The 23,491-nt window shown below is 47.4% G+C and overlaps 1 protein-coding gene across 25 annotated transcripts in view; it reads left to right on the forward strand.

Moving 5' to 3' along the window:
* Nucleotides 1-23,491, forward strand: part of KMT2C (lysine methyltransferase 2C) — a 277,314-nt gene that overhangs the window by 247,952 nt on the left and 5,871 nt on the right. For 9 of the 25 annotated variants that reach the window (XM_036999221.2, XM_073238176.1, XM_036999218.2 and 6 more), the window contains 14 exons: nt 1,325-3,016; nt 7,796-8,008; nt 8,679-8,843; nt 10,169-10,340; nt 10,455-10,602; nt 12,019-12,197; nt 12,336-12,472; nt 13,374-13,623; nt 14,789-14,928; nt 15,334-15,441; nt 16,809-17,928; nt 18,842-18,978; nt 20,100-20,242; nt 20,503-20,671. In XM_036999221.2, coding sequence (XP_036855116.2) covers nt 1,325-3,016; nt 7,796-8,008; nt 8,679-8,843; nt 10,169-10,340; nt 10,455-10,602; nt 12,019-12,197; nt 12,336-12,472; nt 13,374-13,623; nt 14,789-14,928; nt 15,334-15,441; nt 16,809-17,928; nt 18,842-18,978; nt 20,100-20,242; nt 20,503-20,671 — 4,773 coding nt within the window. The remainder of the gene's footprint in view (nt 1-1,324; nt 3,017-7,795; nt 8,009-8,678; nt 8,844-10,168; nt 10,341-10,454; nt 10,603-12,018; nt 12,198-12,335; nt 12,473-13,373; nt 13,624-14,788; nt 14,929-15,333; nt 15,442-16,808; nt 17,929-18,841; nt 18,979-20,099; nt 20,243-20,502; nt 20,672-23,491) is intronic. The other 16 variants (XM_036999236.2, XM_036999243.2, XM_036999224.2 and 13 more) reach the window with 15 other exon arrangements.

The following is a 23,491-nucleotide window of genomic DNA, read 5'->3' on the forward strand; positions in this document are numbered from 1 at the left end:
ATATGCTGTTTTTAGCACCTGGCTCTGCCTTCTGGTGGGTGTGTTGCTATAAATTCTTTGTGATGAGGGCCTAGTTTTTGCATATCCAAGGAGCAAATCCTATTCAGAAGCTAATACAGTACTTGGAGAACAGGGCACCTTAACCCACAGCCCAGTGCGGCCTCTTTAAGATAAGCCATTGATGATGTGGTTAAAAGTGTTTTAAAATGTCTTGGGAAAGGTATGGATGCCCACCTTCTCTGTTGCAGATACTGTCCCCCAGGTGCTCTGTGTCTTCATAGTGTCAGTGCACTGCTTCGCCACTTCTCTGCCTCATCAGGTCGAGCCGGTGAGCCAGTCAGGAAAGACCAGAGTTGTACAGCCACTGAGAACAGGCCAAAACCGTTGTGTGGAGAGACTGTGCTGGTCTTCTGGGAAACTGAAGAGAACAAGTTGAAAAACTGTTAGAACTCCTGGGTTCAGTGTACTAATATAATATATATCCAAAAATGGAATGGCTTTGAAGGAATGCATATGGCCTTGCACCCTCCCCCGCCTCCTGAGTGAGGTGGTGTGTGTGCCCTCTCAAGACATGGGCTGCATCTTTGAGGTTGGTCCATAGCATCTGGCGTATTGGCACACAAATGTGTTTGGAATGAATTAACTGACACAAGTCAGTCATTGTATTAGAAGCCTGTTTGGAACTATTCAGAATGCTACCTCAGAGCTTGGATGTATTTCAGAAATTATCATTTGAGTTTGTTACCCATGAAATTAAAAGTTTTCCAGTCTAGTCTTTTTAACCTAAAAGGTAGGGTGTGGTATATGCTGCTAGTAATTTATCCTGCGTTATCATGTTGTATATATTTTATCATGTTGTATGTTTAAGAAATGAAGTCTTCACATGTTTAAATGGTTAAAGTTTGAGTTAAATCTCAGTTATTCTAACCTTATGTATTAGTTTAACTTCTAAGGTATCACGATTAGCTTATTTCTGTGTAGTTTTTTATTGCTTCATCTTGATTTTTTTGATGTATAGTTTAAATAGCTTGATTTTCACAGTGAGATTTTCTTAATACTTATTTCAGAAAAATTATTTTGAATTGGTTTTTAATATTTTATAAGTGAAGAAGTTTTGCAGATGATTTCAGAAATACCCTGTCATTAAAAGATTGGCAGTCTTAATGCTTATCTATCCAGTGTTTTGGGATTCTGGCCCTTGCATAACAAAATGTTTGCATCTACAAGAACTGCCTTCTGTATAACCCCATCACAGTCATCATCCTGTGTTACAGTGTGACACCTGTAGTATATATAAATAATTAAGTTTAGTTTATTATTCCAGATTCGTAAACAACAGAAAGAGCATGCCGAGCTGATTGAAGATTATCGGATCAAGCAGCAGCAGTGTGCTCTGGCCCCCGCTGCGGTCATGCCGGGTGTCCCACCCCCACCGGCCCTGGTGCCAGGGGCCACTGCTCCCATGAGCCAGCCCAGCTTCTCCTCAGCGCCACAGCAGATGCAGCACCCGGCAGCCATTCCCGGCCACGCCAGCCCTGCTGGAATTGCCAGTGTACCCAGCTGGCCTCCTGCTGGTGCTCCCGCTCACCTCCCCCTCAATCCTCCTAGGATTCAGCCTCCCGTTGCCCAGTTACCAGTAAAAACATGCACACCAGCCCCAGGGGCAGTGCCAAATGCAGCCCCACAGGGTGGGCCACCACCACGGGTGGAGTTTGATGACAACAACCCCTTCAGTGAAAGTTTTCAGGAACGGGAACGCAAAGAACGTTTACGAGAACAGCAGGAAAGACAGCGAATCCAGCTCATGCAGGAAGTAGACAGACAGCGAGCTTTGCAGCAGAGGATGGAAATGGAGCAGCATGGCATGATGGGTTCAGAGCTGAGCAGTAGGACATCTGTGTCCCAGATTCCATTCTACAGTTCTGACCTCCCGTGTGATTTTCTGCAGCCTCCCAGACCCCCCCAGCAGTCTCCACAACACCAGCAACAAATGGGGCAGGTTTTACAGCAGCAGAGTATACAACCAGGCTCTGTGAGTTCACCCTCTCCCCAAAGTTTCTTGCAAACCAATGAGCGAAGGCAGATAGGACCACCCTCATTTGTTCCTGATTCACCATCAGTTCCTGGTGGAAGCCCAAATTTCCATTCTGCTAAGCAGGTACATGGGGGTCTTTCTGGAGCCAGCTTCCAACAGTCCCCAGTGAGGCCTCCTTTTACACCTGCTTTACCTGCAGCCCCCGCAGCAGTGAGTAGCAGTCTCCCGTGTGGCCAAGACCCTGCTGTAGCCCATGGACAGAGTTATCCGGGGTCAACCCAGTCTCTCATTCAGTTGTATTCTGATATAATCCCAGAAGAAAAAGGGAAAAAGAAAAGAACCAGGAAAAAGAAGAAAGATGACGATGTGGAGCCCGCAAAGGCGCCTGCAGCCCCCTGCCCAGATGCAGCCATTACCCCCACTCTGGGTGCTTTGGGCGCTGCCTCCGCCCCTGCCGTGACCACACCCGGTGAGCTTCCTCAGCAGGGAGAGCCTGCGTCGGTGGGACCTGGTGGCTCGTCAGCTCCCAGCATGGCCGCAGGTCAGCTGTGTGCAGAGTCAGGAGACACACTTCCCATTAGTGACTGCCCACAAGGAACTCCGAGTCAACAGACTTTTGCAAATTCAGAGGCGGATAAGCTCTCCGTGGAGACCCCTGCCGCAGTAGAAGAGATAAAACTGGAAACGGCTGAGCCAGAGCAATGCCCAGGCCAGGAAGGGCCCCGGCTGGAGGAACAGGCCGGGAGTGAGGCAGAGGAGAGGGCTGCGGCCCAGCCTGTGTCCTCGGGGCAGAGCCCTCCCCACCCTGCTGGGACGTCCGCTGCCAAAGGAGATTCAGGCAATGAACTTCTGAAGCATCTGCTTAAAAATAAAAAGTCATCTTCCCTTGTAAATCAAAAACCAGAAGGCAGTTTTTGTTCAGAAGACAACTGTACAAAGGAAAACAAACTCATTGAGAGGCAGAACCCAGTGGAAGGATTGGTAAGTGAAACTATATGAAACTACATGAAAACTACAACTTACTTTTTTTCCATTTTGTTTTAAAATACAACTATAGCAGATGAGTACCAACCACTGTGTTAATTTCAACACTATTTCCCAATCTTTTTACTTGAAAGAAACATTTTTAATTTTGTTTCTACCTCTGTAGACCCCATGTTTTGATTTACACTATAAAGTACATTAAGTAAAATAATTTACTATGTTTTTCAAAAATGGAAGACATGTACTGATGCATTTCACGTGTAATATTTGCCTGCCAGCTGATCATTACCACACTGAGTTGAACTAAAGCAAAGTAGTAAATGTCTATATATTTTTATTGCAAATAAGTGTGCAGTTTCCCTAACCTCTTTGAAAGGCAGCAGAGAGCTCCTGCACCCATATGATACCCTTGGGACCCATACTGGGAATCCCTTCTGTGCAACGTACACAAAGGGAATCTTACATGTGGATGGTATTTTATCTGTGTAGTTTTCCATGTATCAATATTATGCCCTTTTAAAGTTACAAAACATGGGATTTGCTTTTGTTATTTCATTTGTTATGAAGTGCTTCCTTGTAAATAAACCTTTACAAGATCCATCCCCACATCTCAAGAGAACTTCCTTGAGATATTTCCCACGCTGGGTCTCTGGGTCCTGTCTGTGCCTGATTGCTCTTGCTTCCTGTCTTTCCAAAGCTGCCATCCATTCATTATTCAGGAAGCTTTCCCTGAGTGCTTCTCAGATTGGCTTTCATTTTTTAATTGAAAGGAGTGGAGTGGTATAGTCCAGATCTTCAGTTTTAGGGTTGTTAACGAAGCTGTCCTTTCTGCAAATGTTGGCTCACTCACTTTGTTTGACCGATCAGTAGAGGTTGAGTGTTGACCCAATAGAGTTATGTAATTGTTGTAAATCTTAGTCCTTTTTCAGTACTAAATACTTTTTATTAGAACTTTGATGCTAAGTACTAATACTTTTTCAGTAATACTTGTCCCCAGCGGATATGCCCAAGCACCACTGCATTCTGTGCCCCTGAGAATACTGGACTACATGGAATCCCCTAAATGTTTTAATATTTCTCTCTTCCAAATAAGGCCATGTGCTATGTGCTCTTCTCTCCCCCTTTTAATCTTTTAAAACTCAGTTCTGGAGTCATCTTCTCTAGATACATTTCTCAGCTCTGTCAAACTCGTGTCGATGCCCATGTGCTCACATAGCGGTTTCTGTAGAACCCAGTTAAAGAAACAGCTCCTTAAAGGGCACAGACTACATCTGAGTACCTTTCTTCCTCAGTACCTTATACAGTACTTAGCACATAATAAGTAGTCAGTGCACTGAATTTAAGTCCTAATATTGGTGATTATATGCTTGAAAAAACATACAGGGTGTTAGAAGGGAAAAAGGGATTAGATGTATATATGTTAATGTTTGGACCTGTCACATGTTCTTGTCCACGCGAGAAGGTGACGAGGAGTAGTGGCACTTTCCTACAGGTAATGACTCCTTACTACATCCAGGTGTTACTGTATGCTGAGCACCTGCCCTAAGATGTCCTTTAATCATACAGCAGGTACAATTATTATCCGCACTTTACAAATGATAAAATCTCATTTACTTTTTAGTCACTTAAAACAAAACTGTTGTGGCAGCAGTTGGATAGACCCCATTTTCTCCATGCCAAGTCTGTATTCTCATACATAAAGTGGCATTAGGAGACAAGCACCCTCCCAGGTGTAGTGTAGTGGTAAAGCTTTCCTGGAAACGTTGAGAGGTCACACCACTAAGCCTGTGTTAAATCCATGTGTCATCACTTGCTAGCCTTTCTATGCCTCAGTTCTCTCATCTGTAAAACAGGATTAATAATATTCCCTATCATGTAGGGTTGCCACAAGTATCGAAGAAGTAAACATTGTGCTTCTAATATTTTTATAAATGGTGCATGTCTTTGACCCATTGATTACATATGTAGGAATCTGGCATTTAGTTAGGAATGTAGAATTCTAAGATGTGCAAAGATGTAACTACATGAATAGCTTATGTCTTGTCTCTAATAGAGAAATGAAAGGAGACAATCTATGGTAGTCACTGATTAAGTATTGTTTTTAAGCATAAATTACAATTTATGTTTAATGTCACAGGGAACAGTCACATGTCAAGTTTAAAAGCAGCCCATAAAAGAATACAATGTGTGATCTGTGTGTTTTTAACAAAAAGTATGTAGGCATAGATAAAGGACCAAAAACAGGTGAACTATAATGTTAACTTTTCATTTCAGACAGACTTTCAGATGATTTTTAATCTTTTGTGCTTTTATAATATTGAAAGTGCTGCCAGGGTTCTTGTTTGCAGATTCAAAGAATGAATTTTGCAAACACGCAAGGAAGGAGAGCCAGGGAGAGGCTGTTATTGAGAGATACAGCGAGAGGGCAGAGCTCCTGGCTCGCGCCAGGAGGGGACGAGAGAGGCCCATAGTTGTGCGTTGTCTAGGAGTTTTATAGGCAGCCGAGGATTTTGGGGAAATGTGAAAAAAGTCTTAGGGGTGTGGACTTGTTAAGTCGTCCCTGAATATTTAGAATTAACAGGAATTTCCTGCTTTGATTTCTCCCTGGGATACTGGCGTCTTGGTTGGGGAGCATATCAAACACAGCCGCCTGCCCAGCCCCCAAGGTGGCCTGAGTTATCTGTTTGCTAAAGAGTAACTTAAGAATCTTACTTCTTAAACTTCCTGGGTATTAAAATGCAATCTTATCTTTAAGGTGGAATCCTACCTGCCTTTTACTATGTTGTTTACGGCTGGGCCTGCAGCTAAATTAGTTGCCCAGGTTGCAAATCACCTCATCAGGTCTGAAGGAGGAAACACAGCACATAAGCCTGGGCTTTTTAGCATGCTAAAGTGAATCTTACACATGATCACAAATGATTAGCATAATAAAACAGGCTACTCTTCTTTATCTGGGGAATATTAACTGAGCTCACTGAAGAATGATTCTAGAGCTTAATATTTAACACAGAGTTTTGGTGGGGGGTTTCCTTGTATGTAGTTACATTGCTCTGACTGTAAATATCCTGCCTTACTTTTTCCAGAGGCCCTCACCCTACTCTGACTACACCCCACGGTCCCTGTCTCAAAAGTATTCTTTGAAGTGCAGTAATAATCTGCTTTTGATGAGAGGTCATATCTGTAAAGCCCTGAAAGTACCTGACCCATACATACTTTGTAAGCAATTGCATTATTAGTTTCTATAAGCCAATAAGAAATTTTTAGGTCCTTGCTACACGAAGGGCAGCATTTGGGAATTGGGAATCAGCATTGACCTCACCTGGGAGCTTCTTAAGAAATGCAGAATCTCGTGCCCTGGCACAGACTTCCCAATCAGAATTACAAGATCCCAGTTGATTCATACACGTATGATTATGGAGAGGCACAGCTCTGGGCCTGTGATTCTCAAATCGTTAATAATGTATCAGAATCACCTAGAGGGCTTGTTAAATCACTGCGTGCCGGGCCTCACCTCCGGAGTTTCTGATTCAGTGGGTCTAAGGTGGGACCAGAGAGTTTGCACTTCTAACCACTCCAGTGTGATTCTCTGGGGCTGCTCTGGGGCTTCCCTTTGTGAGCCATTGATCTGCACTAAGAGGGGTTTTTACACTTTTTAATGTTTGAAAAAGACCCTAAAGAAGAGCAATATTTCAACATGTGGAAATTATGTGAAATTCAGGGTTCAGTGTCCATGAATTAACAAAGTTTTATTGGAATACAGCCAAGCTCATTCCTTTATGAATTGTCTGATTGCTTTTGCAGTTCTAGGGCAAAGACTTGCATGTATTTGCTGTGTGGGCAATAGAGCCAAAAATATTTACTATTTTGCCCTTTACAGAACAAATTTGCCATCTATGTTTTAAGCCATTCACAATATAACTGGAAACTATAACCTTCAAACCCTCAAAGTCAATGCAGAGTACATTAAAATAAGTTTTGAGCAGTTACAGTTGCCTACAGTGAAGTATAGCTATCAAGTTTAGAAACCATGGCCTCTAAAAAAATGCCCATATTTTTAGGTATTGATAACACTACCCTTGAAAACCCCTTTAAGGACTGGTTTATTCTCACTTATGCCTCTTAACTGTGAAATAGAGATAAAGGTAAAGAAAAGGTCTGTTTGCTCTCATATTGGTCCTCTTTTGACCCTAAGTAAATAGCAGTCATCATGCAGTCAAATGTATGATCATGAGCTAATTTGAATGGCCAGTGTTCGTTTTTACCTCTGAGGCCCGCTGATCCTCTCACCTAAGACGCACAGGCTCTGAAGCTCTTCCGGAGTCTCTCCGTTGTTTCTGTGGACCTTGTATTACACCCGTTCTTAAAAGGAACTCAAAATAACTCACCAAGACCAGTGTGCAGAGGCCACCACACCATCTGGCTAACACTCCCCTTCCTCCCCAGCTTCCGGGGGGGCAGGAACAGGGAAGTGGCAGGCCGCTTGCACCAGCGTGGGCAGGCCTGAGGAGTACTGCTTCCTCTGACCGCCTGGAGCCGCAGTCCTGGGTTCTGCTCGTTCCTTATGCTCTGAAGCTCACTGATTTCCGTACTTGAGAATGGTATCTGAAAAAAGGGATGGTATTTGCAGAAAACAGACTGTTTGATGCAACCATCTTCCCTCCTCACCTTCTAGTACCTGTGTTAGGGTGTGTGTCATAGGCTGGGACTGGATTGGCAAGAACTGAAAATCAAACAGGTGAATAGCTCACTTACTTCTTAACTTTTCAATTACATTAGCAAACTTTGGGGGCTCAAATGCAAGTTGGTTTTGGATGTGGTAACAACCAGTTGCCAAAAACAGATGGAGGAGGTGAAACCAAGAAGCAGCGAAGCAAACGGACTCAGAGGACTGGGGAGAAGGCAGCCCCTCGCTCAAAGAAAAGGAAAAAGGACGAAGAGGAGAAACAAGCTATGTACTCTACCACTGACACGTTTACCCACCTGAAACAGGTGAGTCATTCATAGCAGCTCCTTGAAAATTCCAAGGAAGTGAGACATCAAATGCTTTTCAACCACATTAAACTGAAAAATGCGATCTTGCAATCATTTTGTAATTGGAGTTAGAAAGACAGCTCAACAAGGAACCTAGTAAGTTTCCTATTTACCAGCAAAACTTACCCTATTAGCACCTGAGAATTACAGTGAAGTAGATGCATTGAGAGGTGATGGCCATATTTACTTGTAGTTCAAAAGGAGCAGCCTCAGCACCAAGAAAAACTGGTCCATATTACTTGTTACCCTGGATGCAAAGAAATGCAGCTGCCGCCCTCTCCCCGTAGTGAACCCTGTCCTTACACCTGCGCGGTTGTCAGAGAAGGTGGGAAGCAGCCACCAAGGGTGCCTCTGGGGTTTCCCAGCTTCAGTTCACTCCTTGACTCCTGCTAAGCAAAGATAAGGAATGTGTTTTCTTGCTGCTTGCCTGGCAGCGTCACTTTGAGACACAGCACGAAGTACATCTCAAAGTCTAGGGTCTCTCTCACTCACTCCAGCATTTCAAAGTCTTTAAATCTTAACTTCTCTCAAGCTTTTTTTGACTAAATTGCCTCGGGTCTTTGAAAAGTTGAGAAGCGCTCTTGTCCTGTTTGTCGTGTACATTACTCTTAAATGTGTTTTTTAATAGCAGCTCTCTCTGCTCCCTCTAATGGAACCAATCATTGGAGTGAACTTAGCGCACTTTCTTCCTTACGGCAGTGGCCGATTTAATAGTGGGAACCGGCTTCTAGGAACTTTTGGCAGCGCTACCCTTGAAGGGCTTTCGGATTACTATTCTCAGTTAATCTACAAGGTACGTGTCTTTGCCCAGGTGCCACTTGCTTCCTCCTCGGATTCTGTATCAGGATGGGCAGAGCTAGCCCTGTTTTCCCATCTGGGTTCCATCTAATCTTCCACGTTTCATTTAAACTTAGTGCTACTGGAGGGTTAAATTTTGACCAGGTGAAGTATTTCTAACATGAGCATTTGAAATTTTTGTTGAGGTAAAAATAGAAATTGGGGAAAACATCTATTATATATACATGGTAGAGTATTTTATTTCCCATCACCTTTATTAACTCTTAAAATGAATCTAAATTAGTAAATGGCGAGAATTAAAAAATGTAAATACCAAACAATCAAGTTTATCCTTTGATATTTTTTTAACAAAGTTTTACGATCACCTCAGTGGACAGTCTTTACTTCACATCAGACTTAATGTAGGATGATCTTTTTTGCAAAAAGATTCGAGAATATCATGTTTTCCGGAGGGCTTCTCTTCTTACTTCAGTATCACAGTCACTCTCTCGCGATGCCCGTTCGCTGCCGTGCTGGCTTCCCCTTCAGCTAGAGCCTGTCCTAACTCACGGGTGCCTGTCCTTCTGGTGGAAGCTCTCTAACACAACTCCATCGTCTTCATGAACTCCTAGATCTTGGCAAGATTTGAAATTTCACATTGCACTTGATTTCCGTGATATTACTGGTAGACTCCAACCATCCCTGAGAGACTGATCAATCAATAAGTGACACATTGGTGACAAATGTGAAGCAGGAAGTAATGTTTGGAGAGGAACTACATTTGTTAATGATTCAGTCATTTTAATATTATTGCTACTACGTTAGCATCTTTTAGAGATTTTGGACAATCTGAGTTATTTGTTATTTGGGTCTGAATTGCAGGTATGATTAGGACCACAACTTCTCAAAGTTTTTAAAGAACTGTAGCATATCTTAATTTAAAAGAATTTGAATAAGGGAATTTTTCAGAACTTTTTACAATTTATTGGTTGAGTTTGAAGCTGTCCTTCCCTGGTTGTAACAATGAAACTTGAAAAGAGTTGTATAGAATCAAATCAGGCATAACAAAAGTTTGCTTCTGAATTTCAAAGCTTGAGTACTCAAGGTGAGCAAAGTAAGCCAAAGGATATGTTTCCGTACAATCGTTTGTTCCACTAAAATGCCTCCTGGCCTTGTATGATTATTTTTCTTCTTGGTGCATTTAGGGATGAATATGCATCTTGATTACATTTCTGTAGCCTTGCGTCCATGTGCTAAAAACTCACAGAATACTAAGTTTTAGCAAGGTCACGGCATGTTTGCTCAGTAGCATATAATTAAAAATTTTTTGGTCTCCTGCAGCAGAATAATTTAAGTAATCCTCCAACACCCCCTGCCTCTCTCCCTCCTACACCACCTCCTGTGGCTTGTCAGAAGATGGCGAACGGTTTTGCGACCACGGAAGAACTTGCTGGGAGAGCTGGAGTGCTCGTGAGCCACGAAGGTACGACGACGGGCCTCGCGCGTCACGCCTATGAGTGAGGAGCGCTGCCTGCCGGCCGTGAACCGTGAGGTGGCAGACTCGTGTTCTACCCATTACCAGTTTTGACTAAGTGTGATTGATGGCTCTGTGTTTTTGCTTTTCCAGTGACCAGAAGCCTAGGACCTAAACCACTGCAGCTGCCGTTCAGGACGCAAGATGACCTTTTAGCCAGAGCTATTGCTCAAGGCCCAAAGACCGTTGATGTTCCAGCTTCACTTCCAACACCACCACATAATAATCAGGAGGAACTAAGGTAGAAGTACCTTTTTTCTCAGATACTTTTTAAGTTATTTCATTTTTCTTAAATGTACGTATGTATATATTTAGTACAATGCCTAGGAATAGCATATAAAAATTTAAGGGGTAAAAATTTGGTGCATAATTCTTTTCATAAGTTAAAGTTCATAAAACATTCTTACATTACATCTAATTAGTTTGTGCATTTCTAAAATCTTGTATAGGAAGTTCAACAAATAATAATCAAATAGACATTAAGGCACTGGGATGCCACATGGAAACCATTTCAAAGACCGCTCTCCTTCCTGAGCTGTTGTATCTTTGCTGGGTCACCGATGCTCGCTGATGTCTAAAGTAGAAGAGCGGATTCACAGACGGCCAGAACGCGCTTCTCTGGGAAAGAGTTCAAGGACCGCCCTGTCCAGAGTGTTTCAGCCTCTTCGTATCAGCTCTTCAGACCCAAGATTCTGATCAGGGAGAATGAGTTTCCCTTAGCAGATGATCACTACCCAGCTAGTTAGTCCAGGAGAGGTGCATCAAATTATTCTATCTTCTTTGGAAAATCTGATAACTACCTCATTTGATGAGACATCATTTAGACCCAGTCCCTTTTCTTATTAATGAGAAAACTGGGGGCCAAAGAAGAAAATAACTTGTCCAGATTGAGGCACCAGCTCCCCTTTCTCCTTCCATGCCCACTGCCGGGAATCCCCATGCTGGGGATTGAGAGGAGCTGCCAGGTTCCCTGGGGCAGGGATCCGCACTCTCCCCAAACCTCACAGGCCTCCGGAAGCTTTTCTGGGGTCTCCTAGGAATGCTGCTTCCCAGGTTCCCTCTCCGCATGACAGCACCTCCTAAGGGGGGCCAGGGACACCAGGCACCCCCCCGGGTCCTCCAGCGTGGAGCTGGAGAGAACCCTGCCTCCTGGCCCATCGCCTCGTTCACCTCTAGCTTCTTGGCTCAACCGCTCTCTTTTTTTCAATCTTACTTTATCAGTTAAGAAAAATAAAGGTCTGTGGAGCCGTAATGACGAAGCGCTCTCCCGTGTTGCCACTATGAGTAGTAGCAGGCCGCCCCCTGGCTTCTGGGTGGGCATGGCCTTCGGTGGGCACGGGCCGCCCTTTCTTCCCCACTGAGGGAGCTTGGCGAAGGTACAGCACTCACCCTGCCTGGGCTGTGTTGTAACCTGAGCATTTTCCTTCTTTGGTAGGTCTTTAAACTTTGATGCTGAAGCTTCAGTTGGAAGGAAACACACCATTTGTGTTCTCTTCCAAGAGATTTCCTTTTTAGCCCTGAACTAATTGATTGGCTTCTTATGTTACGGCCGTCATGCAAAGGAACCATGCAGTCACACTCCTGGATCGGGCTGGGCCAGTGCAGGGGCCCAGTTGTGGGTCAGCGGTGCTGATGTGTGTCCTCGTCCTTCCCCCAGGATGCAGGACCATGCTGCTGACCGGGACACTCCCGACAGCTTCGTCCCCTCTTCCTCTCCTGAGAGTGTGGTTGGGGTGGAAGTGAGCAGATACCCGGACTTGTCGTTGGTCAAGCAGGAGCCTCCCGAGCCCGTGCCATCGCCCATCATCCCCATTCTTCCCAGCATTGCCGGGAAAGGTAGGGGGGCCGCCTGGCTGCACAGCCTCTCCTTAACAGAGTACTTGTTCACTAATGCGGCTGTTTTGATTTTGAAAAGGCATTAAGACTCAATTAATCCTCCCCCTCTTTTTTTTTTTTCCCTTTCCCTCATTGAAGGTTCAGAAACTAGAAGGAATGACATCAAAGCCGAGCAAAGCACTTTATTTTTCACATCACCTTTTGGTTCATCCCAAAATGGTCCCAGATCAGGTCTCATATCTGTGGCAATTACTCTGCATCCTACAGCTGCTGAGGTAAAGATAAAAATGGCTTTTTTACATTATAGAGTATGTTCTCCTTTTTAAAGGTGTGGCAGGTGTCTTGCAATGCAGCATGTACAGCAGGGCCACTGAGGATGAAAGAGAGAAGTGAGGGCTAGGGTTGCCAGCCACCTCGGACATCCAGGCTGCTTTTGAGCCCCACAAATGAGCATTAGCTTGATCTTTGCCTAAGTCGAGCTATACAGGGCAAAATGGAATTAGAGTTCTCATTTTTTTATTAAATAAAGGATATGTACTCTAGGGAACCCTTCAGAGAGACCTTTTGCTAACTGTTCACACATAGGAAGTTAAGTAGTGAGAAAGAACTTCAACAAAGCTTTACAGGAGCAGTACAGCTGTTGTTCATGTAGCAGCGGCTTATATCGAACACTAGTAAACTGCTGAGGAAGTTATTTTTGACCCTTAATTCTCTGTTAACATTTCAGTGATGACCAAACTAACAGTCCCAGGAGAGGACATGTTGGTCCACAGAGCCTGGCAAGAGCCTGACCCACACTCACGGGCAGTCTGACTTCTGCTGACCCAGAGAGCGTCCGCCTGAAGGGAGCTTCCGAGCCGCCGTCAGAACTGACAGGGCTGAGCTCGTTCCCCCTGCCTGTGTCCTGTACGCTTGTCAGTAGGGTATCTGAGGCTCTGTAATGCTCCCAGATACTTAGCATTAATTAGAGTCTCTATGCAGAGTTCTGTTGATGAGAGCTTCATTGGGATCAATCCATTACAACAGATTTTTTTTCCTGAGACTCTTACGTCTAAGTGACAGCTGTTTGCTTGCACTGCATCGTGCAGATAGCATTGGTCTGGAGTGTGAATTTTACTCCAGCGGTTTGCTGCTGCCTTCTAGGTGGGTGACACAGTGTTCACATTTCTGTTTTAGAACATCAGCAGTGTTGTGGCTGCATTTTCCGACCTCCTTCATGTCCGAATCCCTAACAGCTATGAGGTTAGTAATGCTCCAGATGTGCCGTCCGTGGGTTTGGTCGGTAGCCACAGAGTAAACCCAGGTCTGGAGTACCGACAGCATTTGCTTCTTCGTGGGCCTCCACCAGGAGCTACGAACCCTCCCAGATTAGCAAGCTCTTACCGGCTGAAGCAGCCTAATGTACCATTTCCTCCAACAAGCAATGGTGAGCTGTTTTGCATTTTGTTGACCCCAAATTCATACTTGATTCAAAAGCTGGGCTTATTTTCTTTAAAACCTCACTTTCATTTTTAACAAATAACAGGTAACGTGTGGGTGTGTAGGCCGTGGGCAGCTCACCTCCACGAGCGTTCTGCGCCCTGTGGTGGGATTCGGCCAGCAGCGCTTTGGGATGTGTATTATTAGGTCCTGCCGTTGGCCGGGAAGTGTTAGCACCAGCTCTGTGCAGGCTGCAAGCCCACGAGTAGCTTTTGCTTGGCGCCTCCCAGACCGACGCGCCCGCTGCTCGCTGCTTCCTGTCATGCAGACAGGCGGTGCCCTGGTCCTTTTCCCTCCGCCCCTTCCCTTCCTGCGCCGCTTCCCTCTCGGTTTGCCTGTGCACCGCCCCACAGGCCCTTCTCTCCGTCCCCAAGAAAGGGGGCTGCGTCCTCGGCCGCCCGGGGGCTGGCTGCCCGTGCCGTCTCGCTGCTCTGGCTCAGCCTCGCCTGCTTCCTTCCTTGAGTCTTGTTTCTGCCCTTCCTCCCCTCGGAGCTGAGTTCCCACCTTTGAACTCTCACTGAAGAGTTGCTTGTGTTGGATTTCTAAACCAAGAGTCTCTCGCCCTCCTTTTTCCTGCCTCTTTCTGCTTGCGTGCCCTGCCTGGGCGCTGCACTCCAGGTACACCCCGTGCTTTCTAATCTCTCAGTCCTTTCCTCACATTTTTATCACGGCCCTGGAGCCTTCCTAACCCCTTTTGCTTTCCAAGTGACACGACCCTTGTACCTGTACTCTTCACCTTTCGTAGAACATTTTTGTGTTGTCTTAGCTCTGAAGCAGAGGTGACATCCTTGCCCCCAACCCACTTTGCCCTTAGCCTGCGTGTTAGCGCTTCGAAGCGGCCTGGTTGCCATCTCTGCTCTCACAGACTAGCGCTCTTTCCCCAGCCATTTGAAAGCAGGTGAGCCCCTTTGTATCCCAGTGCCATGCATGAAATAGATGCCCTGTAACCTGTTGCTTAGAGGGTACAGTTTTGGTTTTTTTTGAGTAATAAAGAATAGCATATGGTAAGTTACATAAACCATGGTTTAAAGAGTTGGCATAGCATAATTTTATACCATGTACCCACCTCATCTTGCTCAGTTTTAATCACTAATGAAAGTTTTTGCCTTCAGGTCTTTCTGGATATAAGGATTCTGGTCATGGTAGCGCAGAAAGTTCGGCACTCAGACCACAGTGGTGTTGTCACTGCAAAGTGGTTATTCTTGGAAGCGGTGTGAGGAAATCTTGCAGAGATCTGGCCTTTGTGAACAAGGTGCGTGGATCTTTGATGTCCTTCTGTGAGCCCACCGCCTGTCTCTGCATTGTAATGCTCCTGCCCAGGAGGAGCCCACTGGGGCAGCTCCACGGGACCCCCACCGGCAGTCACATCAGCATGCATTCTGTGTGCTTCAGCTTAAAACCAGACAGCTATAGCAGACTGCTGAGTTGGATATTATGAGAACCACAAATTTTAAATAGAGTGAAATACAGATAGTAAACTATTTTTGTCAGTTTGTTTTCTCTGGCCAAATTATTATATGCTAACTACTGACATGGAGTTTCTTTTTTACTTTTAAGATAGTTACTTTCAATTTTAACATAAAAGCCAATGATGTGTACAACTTGTTTTTATTACATTTTGATTTGAGATCCCCACACATTTCTCTTTGCTTTTCAGGATTCCCGAGAAAGCTCCAGTAGAATGGAGAAGGACATTGTCTTTTGTAGTAATAACTGCTTTATTCTTTATTCATCAACTACACAAGCAAAAAACTCAGAAAGCAAGGTAAAATGAGGACAGCCTCCATCAGTAGCCTGTGACGAGTCAGTTGGCATTGTGGGGCTCATGTGCGGGAAGCTAAGCGGATGCTACTCAGGTGACACAGGCTGAGCTGTGCTGCTGTGTCAAGTTGAAGTTCAACTTACTTAACAAGAATGCGTAGTAGACTTCAATTATATCTTAAAAGTTCCGAATTGAATAAAACAATAATGCTAAAATCTTTAATTTTGCTTATTTAATTACAAATATCTTAATTTAATTAAAACTATAAAATAACAGCTTTTTTTAATCTCATCCCAATGGGAAAACCTGTTCACAAGCACGGTTTCAGTCTCTTAATGTATTTTGGGGAGAAAGTATTTTGCTCATGTGGTGGTGGAAATGATGTTCTTTACTTGGTTTTGTGTAATTTGTGCGTATTGAAGTGTACAGTTGATGTGGACAAAATATTTTTAATCATTTGCATTGAAGGAAGCTTTTCCCCGTGCAGGGCGGCTGCCGTTGTGCCTCCTCCCAGGTCGTCACTCTGGTGTGTCTTGGAAGAATGGTCTGGAGGCTCTTTATTAGGCAGTGGGCCCAGTGTAAGGAAATCAAAGCTATGTGCCAAACAGGTATAGGCTTTAAAGTACAGCAGCCTGTATAAGAGGAGGAATTGTTGTTTCTTCACCAGATAATTTCTCAAGGTGGTGTGCAATTCCTGCCTGCTTCTGGATTTTATGTGAGGCATGTCTTCTTCCCGACACCTCGTGGGGGTAGGAGGCACATGAGAAGCCCGCGGGTTGGGGCTCTGGGCTGCTGGTGCCCCGTGCCTCTGGGGAGAGCAGCCGCAGCAGGACTGAGCAGCCTCGGAGAATGGACACGTGTGATGTGCTTGCTGGTGGGGACTTCCTCCCCCTTTCACATTTATGCCAATTAATTAAGCCTAAATTGACAGGAATTCCAGAGAGTGGGGATAGCTCATACACAGTGATGTTCCCAAGTTCTTACTTGGTTTCACACAAAACACTGTTTCATTGTACAAATTAACTTAGCCAGGTACTCCACAGCGTTGATCTCTCTGCCTTTATTGCGGTAGAAAAAGGTGTGTTGCAGGAGGCTTAAGAGCAGGTTGCTCTCCAGAGCCCTGGCTCTGTGCAGAGGCCTGGGGGGCACCTGAGCACAGCTGTCCTGCTGTCAGGCGCCCTCCCGCCGGGCCCTGCACTGCTGCAGACATTTCAGCGTTTCTCCTGCTGTGCGCAAGGCCTCCCCGCCCACTGCAGACCGCCTGCCCCTCAGGACACACACCTGCTGAACCTGGTGCTCAGCCTCACTTTTGTTAGATTTGCATTCAGGGCTTATGGATTGCTCTTCTGTGTGTTTCTTTTTATGCCCAGGAACCCATCACTTCGTTGCCACAGTCACCTCTGAAAGAGCCCCCTTCCAGAGCGTCCCATCAGTACAGTAACAACGTCTCCCCTCTGGACGTGCATCGTCTCCCGCAGCTCCAGGAGAAAGCGTCTCCCCCAGCATCGCCTCCCATCACTTTCCCTCCTGCTTTTGAAGCAGCCAAAGTAGAGGCCAAGCCAGATGAGCTCAAGGTCACAGTCAAGTTCAAGCCTCGGCCAAGAACTGTCCACGGTGTGTCTGAAGATTGTAGGCCGATTAATAAGAAGTGGAGAGGAATGAGGTGGAAGAAGTGGGGCGTTCACATCATGATCCCCAAGGGCACGTTCAGACCGCCTTGCGAGGACGAAATAGATGAGTTCCTGCAGAAACTGGGCACCTGCCTCAAACCCGACCCTGTGCCCAGAGACTACCGCAAGTGCTGCTTTTGCCACGAAGAAGGTGATGGGTTGACAGACGGGCCAGCAAGGCTGCTCAACCTTGACTTAGATCTGTGGGTCCACCTGAACTGTGCCCTGTGGTCCACAGAGGTTTATGAGACGCAGGCCGGTGCCTTAATAAATGTGGAGCTGGCGCTGAGGAGAGGCCTGCAAATGAAATGTGTCTTCTGCCACAAGATGGGTGCCACCAGTGGGTGCCACAGGTTTCGGTGCGCCAATGTTTATCACTTCACTTGCGCCATAAGAGCACAATGCATGTTTTTTAAGGATAAAACTATGCTTTGTCCCATGCACAAACCAAAGGGGATTCACGAGCAGGAATTGAACTACTTTGCAGTCTTCAGGCGGGTCTACGTCCAGCGTGACGAGGTGCGGCAGATCGCCAGCATCGTGCAGCGGGGAGAGCGTGACCACACCTTCCGTGTCGGAAGCCTCATCTTCCACACGCTCGGCCAGCTGCTTCCCCAGCAGATGCAGGCGTTCCACTCCGCCAAGGCGCTCTTCCCGGTGGGCTACGAGGCTAGCCGGCTGTACTGGAGCACGCGCTATGCCAACAGGCGCTGCCGTTACCTGTGCTCTATCGAGGAGAAGGAAGGGCGCCCGGCGTTCCTGATCAGAATTGTGGAGCAGGGCCACGACGACCTGGTGCTAAGTGGCACATCACCTAAAGGTGAGCTCCACTGGCCGGGTGCCCCGTGGAGCTGGTCACTCTCGTGGTGGGCCAGTGAATTCCAGGTCACTGTTTCCATGGTTCATCTCCTGCTTGTTTCATATTTTATAGCAACAGATGTGAATTTTTCATTAACAGATGCAAATCTTGGCTGCTTGGTATTCTTGTACCTGCTCTCTTTGCTGTACCGTTTTCTAAACACTTGCCAGTCTCACTGTAAATCAGAATATATATTTGAGTGTAGAGTTGTGTAAAAATAAGTAGAACAGCTTGTAGGCCAAGGTTGCCTGTCATTTACCTGGGGAACCTTCATGGTGTCAGTTATAAGGCAGGAACCATATTTAAAGTATATTGTGTATGTTGTCTTACCTTGGGAGCATCAACTACTAAACTAGAAATTAGAGAACTTTGAACTTCAGATTGTCACTTTATTGATGTGGTAAGTGCTGGGAAACTGCTTTTTTTTTAATTTAGCAGTTAAAAAAATGTATAAAATGCTGTCAAGATAATCCCAATGAAAATTTCAATTTTACACTTTAAATCTGAGCAGTAAGGAATATATCTACAGATATTACTAATTGGACTGCTTATTTGAAAATATAGTATTTTGTTACATGGCAAGAACTACTTGCATGAATTTCAGTTACATTGAACTTTCTTCCCCACTTTTACCATTTAATACCCTTAAAGTAACATATTCTTTTCCCCAGAATTTCATGAAGTCCTTCAAATAAACTGCCATTTGGTAGGCAGCTAACACCAGCCTTGTCGGCTCAGTGCCCACAGGCTTTACTGGGAAACCCGTGCGCCTCTGGGAGGCTGGTTGGTCCTTACTTCGCTCTTGTTTTATCCTCATCCTGTTTCCGTCTCTAGGGAAGCAAATGTGTCATAACATTTTTTTTTTCATATGTAGGTGTTTGGGATAAAATTTTGGAGCCTGTGGCATGTGTGAGAAAAAAATCTGAAATGCTCCAGCTTTTTCCTGCGTATTTAAAAGGAGAAGATCTGTTTGGCTTGACTGTGTCGGCGGTGGCGCGGATAGCGGAATCGGTGAGCGCCCGCCAGCCGGGCACCTCGCGGCTCCTGGTGCGCCCGGGAGCACGCGCGGTGGCGCTCATGGTGCCTGGGGGCTTGTTCTCCTTGGCCTGGGGACTAGCTCCTCCTGCCTCTTTCAAGGAGAACAAGGCATTCGTGAGGCACCGAGCGGCCTCACTGAATATTAATACTCGCCCAGGGAGGGAGTTCACCAGTTTCAGGTTCCCTCCGGGAGGGAAGCCCTGGCAGCGCCCTGTCCCCTGGCCGGGCTGGCTAGGGGGGCCGCCGCCCAGCGGCGCGGGTGCCGTGCGCTGCAGGACACGTGCGCACCTCCTCCCCGCCGGGTGCTGATGGCGGCCCCCTCCTCCGCCTCGGGTCGGTCACCAGAGGGCAGGTGGGTTCTGGGAGCGCTCGCAGCTGAGAGCCCTTGGTAATCCTTTAGGATCACAAGTATTTTGCCCACGAGTGCATAATCATGCCTTTGGAAAATTGCATGATTATAAGGCATTATTCTCAGGAATAAAAAAATCATTGATGGGTTTTCTTTGGAGAAACAGAGGCCACCGCCAAAGCCCCTGAGTAGGACGCCCCAACTGCCCCTTCTGGCAGCGCCCCGCCTGAATGTGGAGAAATACGTTCCAGGAAAGACCTTTGACACGCAGAAGCCCTGAGTTCCCTCCTGTGCCCCCCGGAAGCGGCAGCGCCTCATGGTGCCACGTCAGGGTCAACGCAGGGGGAGGGGTCAGGAGCGTGAGCTGAACTTGAGTTTAAAATTCCAGACAGAAAGAAAAGTTTGAATTCACCAGGTGACACTCAGTACACGTTCTGTGTTTGGGCCTGTTGGGGTGATCAGACCCTAAGAGGTAGAGGCCCCTCTGCCGGGCCGCTGTTCTCGTCGGGAGCCTTGGCCGGGGTTTTCTAAGCTCCGCTCTGGAGCTGCGCCTGCGCAGTCACCCCGAACCAGGTCTGAGTGCAGGCTGAGCGTGGTGGTAACATCGTTTAAAAGACCATTTGTAACCAGGGAAAGTGTTGCCAAGTTATTTCCATAGCACTTCCAGTCGGGCAGCCGCGGCGCGCCCAGGGCCCCCCGCAGCCCCGACCGGATGGGCTGACCGGCGTGTGTGGCTCCTTTTCAGCTGCCTGGGGTCGAGGCGTGCGAGCACTACACCTTCCGCTACGGCCGCAACCCGCTCATGGAGCTCCCTCTTGCCGTCAACCCCACGGGCTGTGCCCGCTCCGAGCCCAAGACGAGTGCCCACGGCAAGAGGTTCGTGTTAAGGTATTCTGTTTTAACTCACACGGTACAGCCCGGCTTCTAGGCGTTCTGGTGGGTTTGCGCTTGGTTCGTCTGCTGCCCGAAACCCCGCTTCCTGGCCGTGCCTGCGCCCGGCCACCCGAGAACGCGCCGTGGGGCTCCGCTAGGCGGCTTCCCTGCATCCTCCTGCCAGCGGGAGCCCGCATCAGCCTCGCCTGGGGCGGTGTTCAGGGAAATCTTCAGTTCTCCTTTTGTGTTCCCCGCTGCCGTGCCGTCGTCTGCAGGCCTCACACGCTGAACAGCACCAGCACCTCCAAGTCCTTCCAGAGCACAGTCACCGGGGAGCTGAACGCGCCGTACAGCAAGCAGTTCGTCCACTCCAAGTCGTCGCAGTACCGGAAGATGAAGACGGAGTGGAAGTCCAATGTGTATCTAGCCCGCTCTCGGATTCAGGTGAGGAGACGCGCTGCGCCCGGGAGAGGCAGCGGGCCGGGCAGGGGCCGTCATGGGGCCGCGGGAACAGGCACGTTTTGAGACCCTGTGGGACCTTGTCGGTTTGTAGTGCTGGTGGTTCAGGCGTGGTCTCGGAGCCCGGCTGCCTTACTTCCCCAGGTGGGGTCCACGTGTTTGCCTCCTGACGGGAGCTCGTGGGAAGCAGGTGGCTCTGGATGTGGCACAGGCTGGATCCCTGGACAGTTAACTAGAGCGGTGTCAACCCCACGTGAAGGGAGAACTACCAGGGAAAATATTTGCAGAAGGTGCTCCCGTTTTGGAAGTTAGGTTTTGGAAGCCTTGTCATGAAAGCATTGCATCCTTTCTGCAGGGCAGGTTGTGGGATGCCGTGTAGATAAAGCCGTCTGCAGGCCACACATGTGAGTTCACATCCGTAGTCCCTCTCGCTGCACTACGGGCCTAAAGAACCGGTGTCTGTTGGCATCTCCCATGGACGTCCCGAAGGAATTAAAAGCTGCTCACGCAGCCAGACTCCTCCCTTCAGTCTCGGTCTGCTCACCGTGAGGGGTGCCGCCGCCGTCTGGTTGTGCATGTTGTCCTCGGTGCGCTCAGATCCACCCCCGGCCCTGCCACCTGCTTTGATGTACCCCCTCCCCGCCCGCCCCCCTTACAGCCTGCCTTTCTCCTCTAAGAAGCCGGTGCTGTCTCTTCAAAATAGAAATCCGACCCGCGTCCTGCTGGCTGTACTCGTTCGGACTGCTGTCCCTTCCTCGGACCCGTGCCTCTCCTCTAAAGATTTTAGGATCCTCTCGTTATTTCTTGATGTTGGGACAGCAGTGTGCCCGAGTGGGTCGGGGTCACTGTTAAGAGCTCTCCTTCCTGGATGGGGCCTGTCAGCCTGGGGCATTGTGGCCTGGGGCTGCGAAATGGTTTCGTAGTCATTCCTCAGCAGTTCCTCTCTCTGCACCCACAGACGGGCCCTGGACTCCTGAGATCTGGGGTTTCACTGTGTGGACACACGGATCAGCAGACTATCGCCTGGGGCCTTGCTGGACATGCAGGCTTGGGGTCCCCTGAGGGGGGCCCCAGAAAACTTATGGCTCACATCGGTCTCCCCTCCCCCCTCGTGCTGGTCCCATGGTCCTCATGCTGAGGCTTCTCCTTTCTCTGCTAACCTTTCGTGCTCAGAAAAATCTGCTAAGAAGCCCTGCCTGCTCTTGATCTTTTTATCTAATATCTTGTTTTCACATTATGAATTCAAACCTTTCTTTTCCTTCTGCTGTACTGGCCTCCAGTATGCAGCCCCGCCCTTCCTGGGGCGGCAGCGCCCTCTCTGCTCCGGGCGCTTCGTCCTGCCAGCTCAGCTGTCCTCCATCCTGCAGGTCCCCATTAGCTCTTTTCCTGGGCTTCACTGTCAGTTCTGCTCCCTTACTGTCATTTTAATGGTTCCCTAACTCCCTGTGGTGTGTATCATCTCTGGCATGAAGGCTTTTTGAAAGGTTTCCCCGTCCTGTCTTTTCTCCTCCGTTCTGTACGCCCCGCACACCTGCCTCCCAGGTAATCAGGGCAGCCGTCCAGTATGTGTCCTGTGTCTTGTCCATGGTGTAGTCTGTGCACATACGGAGAAGTGGAGTCGTCGTGTGTACACTGAACCCAGAGAGTCCCCCGGAGAGCCACTGAGGTGGCCGGGTGGCTGGGGGTCGCCGTCCTGATGGCTGTGGGGTGTCCTGTGATGCAGACAGACTGTCCGAAGTGTTCCATGACCGATGAACATTCACTTTATTTTTTCCCAAAACAAGTGTCACCATCATATCTCATCCAGATATCCCCGTGTATCGAGAGCTGCCTTGCTGTGATGCGCGCTCCCAAAAGAAGGATTCTGTAGGGGGAGGCGCGTGTAGTTTCCCTTCTCACGGCCCCGCAGATTCCTGAACAGGCTGCAATTCGCACGCCTCCTCCTGCAGCTCACGGGCCTGCCTCTCTTGTTTTCCCATTTGCACTGTGGCCTCTTTCACATCTTGCCAGCCAGGAAGTGCAGTCAGATATCGTTTCCTTAATTGCAATTTCCAGCCGCTGGTGAGGGAGCAGCTTTTCGTGTTGCCATTTGGACTTGCCCTTCCACGAAGTGCATATTCGTATCCTTGGTCCATTTTTCAGTTTGCAAGAACTCAGACTCTTAGATATTCCCCTTACAGAGCATCCGTTGTCTTCTAGGAGATATGGTATCTTTTCTCACAAACGTTTTAATTTTAAACGTTTAAATATCATCAATCAAATGTAACTTTCTACACCTTCAAGTGTTGGTTAATACTGTAGACTGGGTGTGTAGTCTGGTAGATTTTTTTATTTGAGAAATTTTTTGTTCAAGACAATTCTACTTTCTTTGTTGAAGCACCACATTTATTAACCCATCCATATTAAACTGAATTTTAATACCACCACGTGAGTGTACATTAAATTTTCATGTGTGCGTGGATCTACTTGAATTCTCTGGGTTTCCACAGTCATCATCTTTGTTCTTATTCCAGTTTATATTGATCACTGTACATACTACTTTCCCGTGTTGTGGTTCATTCACCTTTGAGTCCTGTCTGGAATTGAACAGATAAATTCTGTAAAATATTTGAAAGACAATTCTATTCTCATACCGGAATCCCTAACCTAGGCCCTTGGTGCTGTGGCTGCAGGGAGGTGCTTGCAGGGGTGGGATGTGACGGGGCGGGGAGGGAAGGGGGATCCCTCCGCCCCCATCTCCTCCGCTGCTGCCTTCTGGTCAGTTTTGGTTGAGAAGACAGAAACTCAAATTGGGACAAGAAAATT

This window comes from Manis javanica, chromosome 6 (genome assembly GCF_040802235.1).
Source record: "Manis javanica isolate MJ-LG chromosome 6, MJ_LKY, whole genome shotgun sequence".
In the NCBI taxonomy this organism is placed as follows: domain Eukaryota; kingdom Metazoa; phylum Chordata; class Mammalia; order Pholidota; family Manidae; genus Manis; species Manis javanica.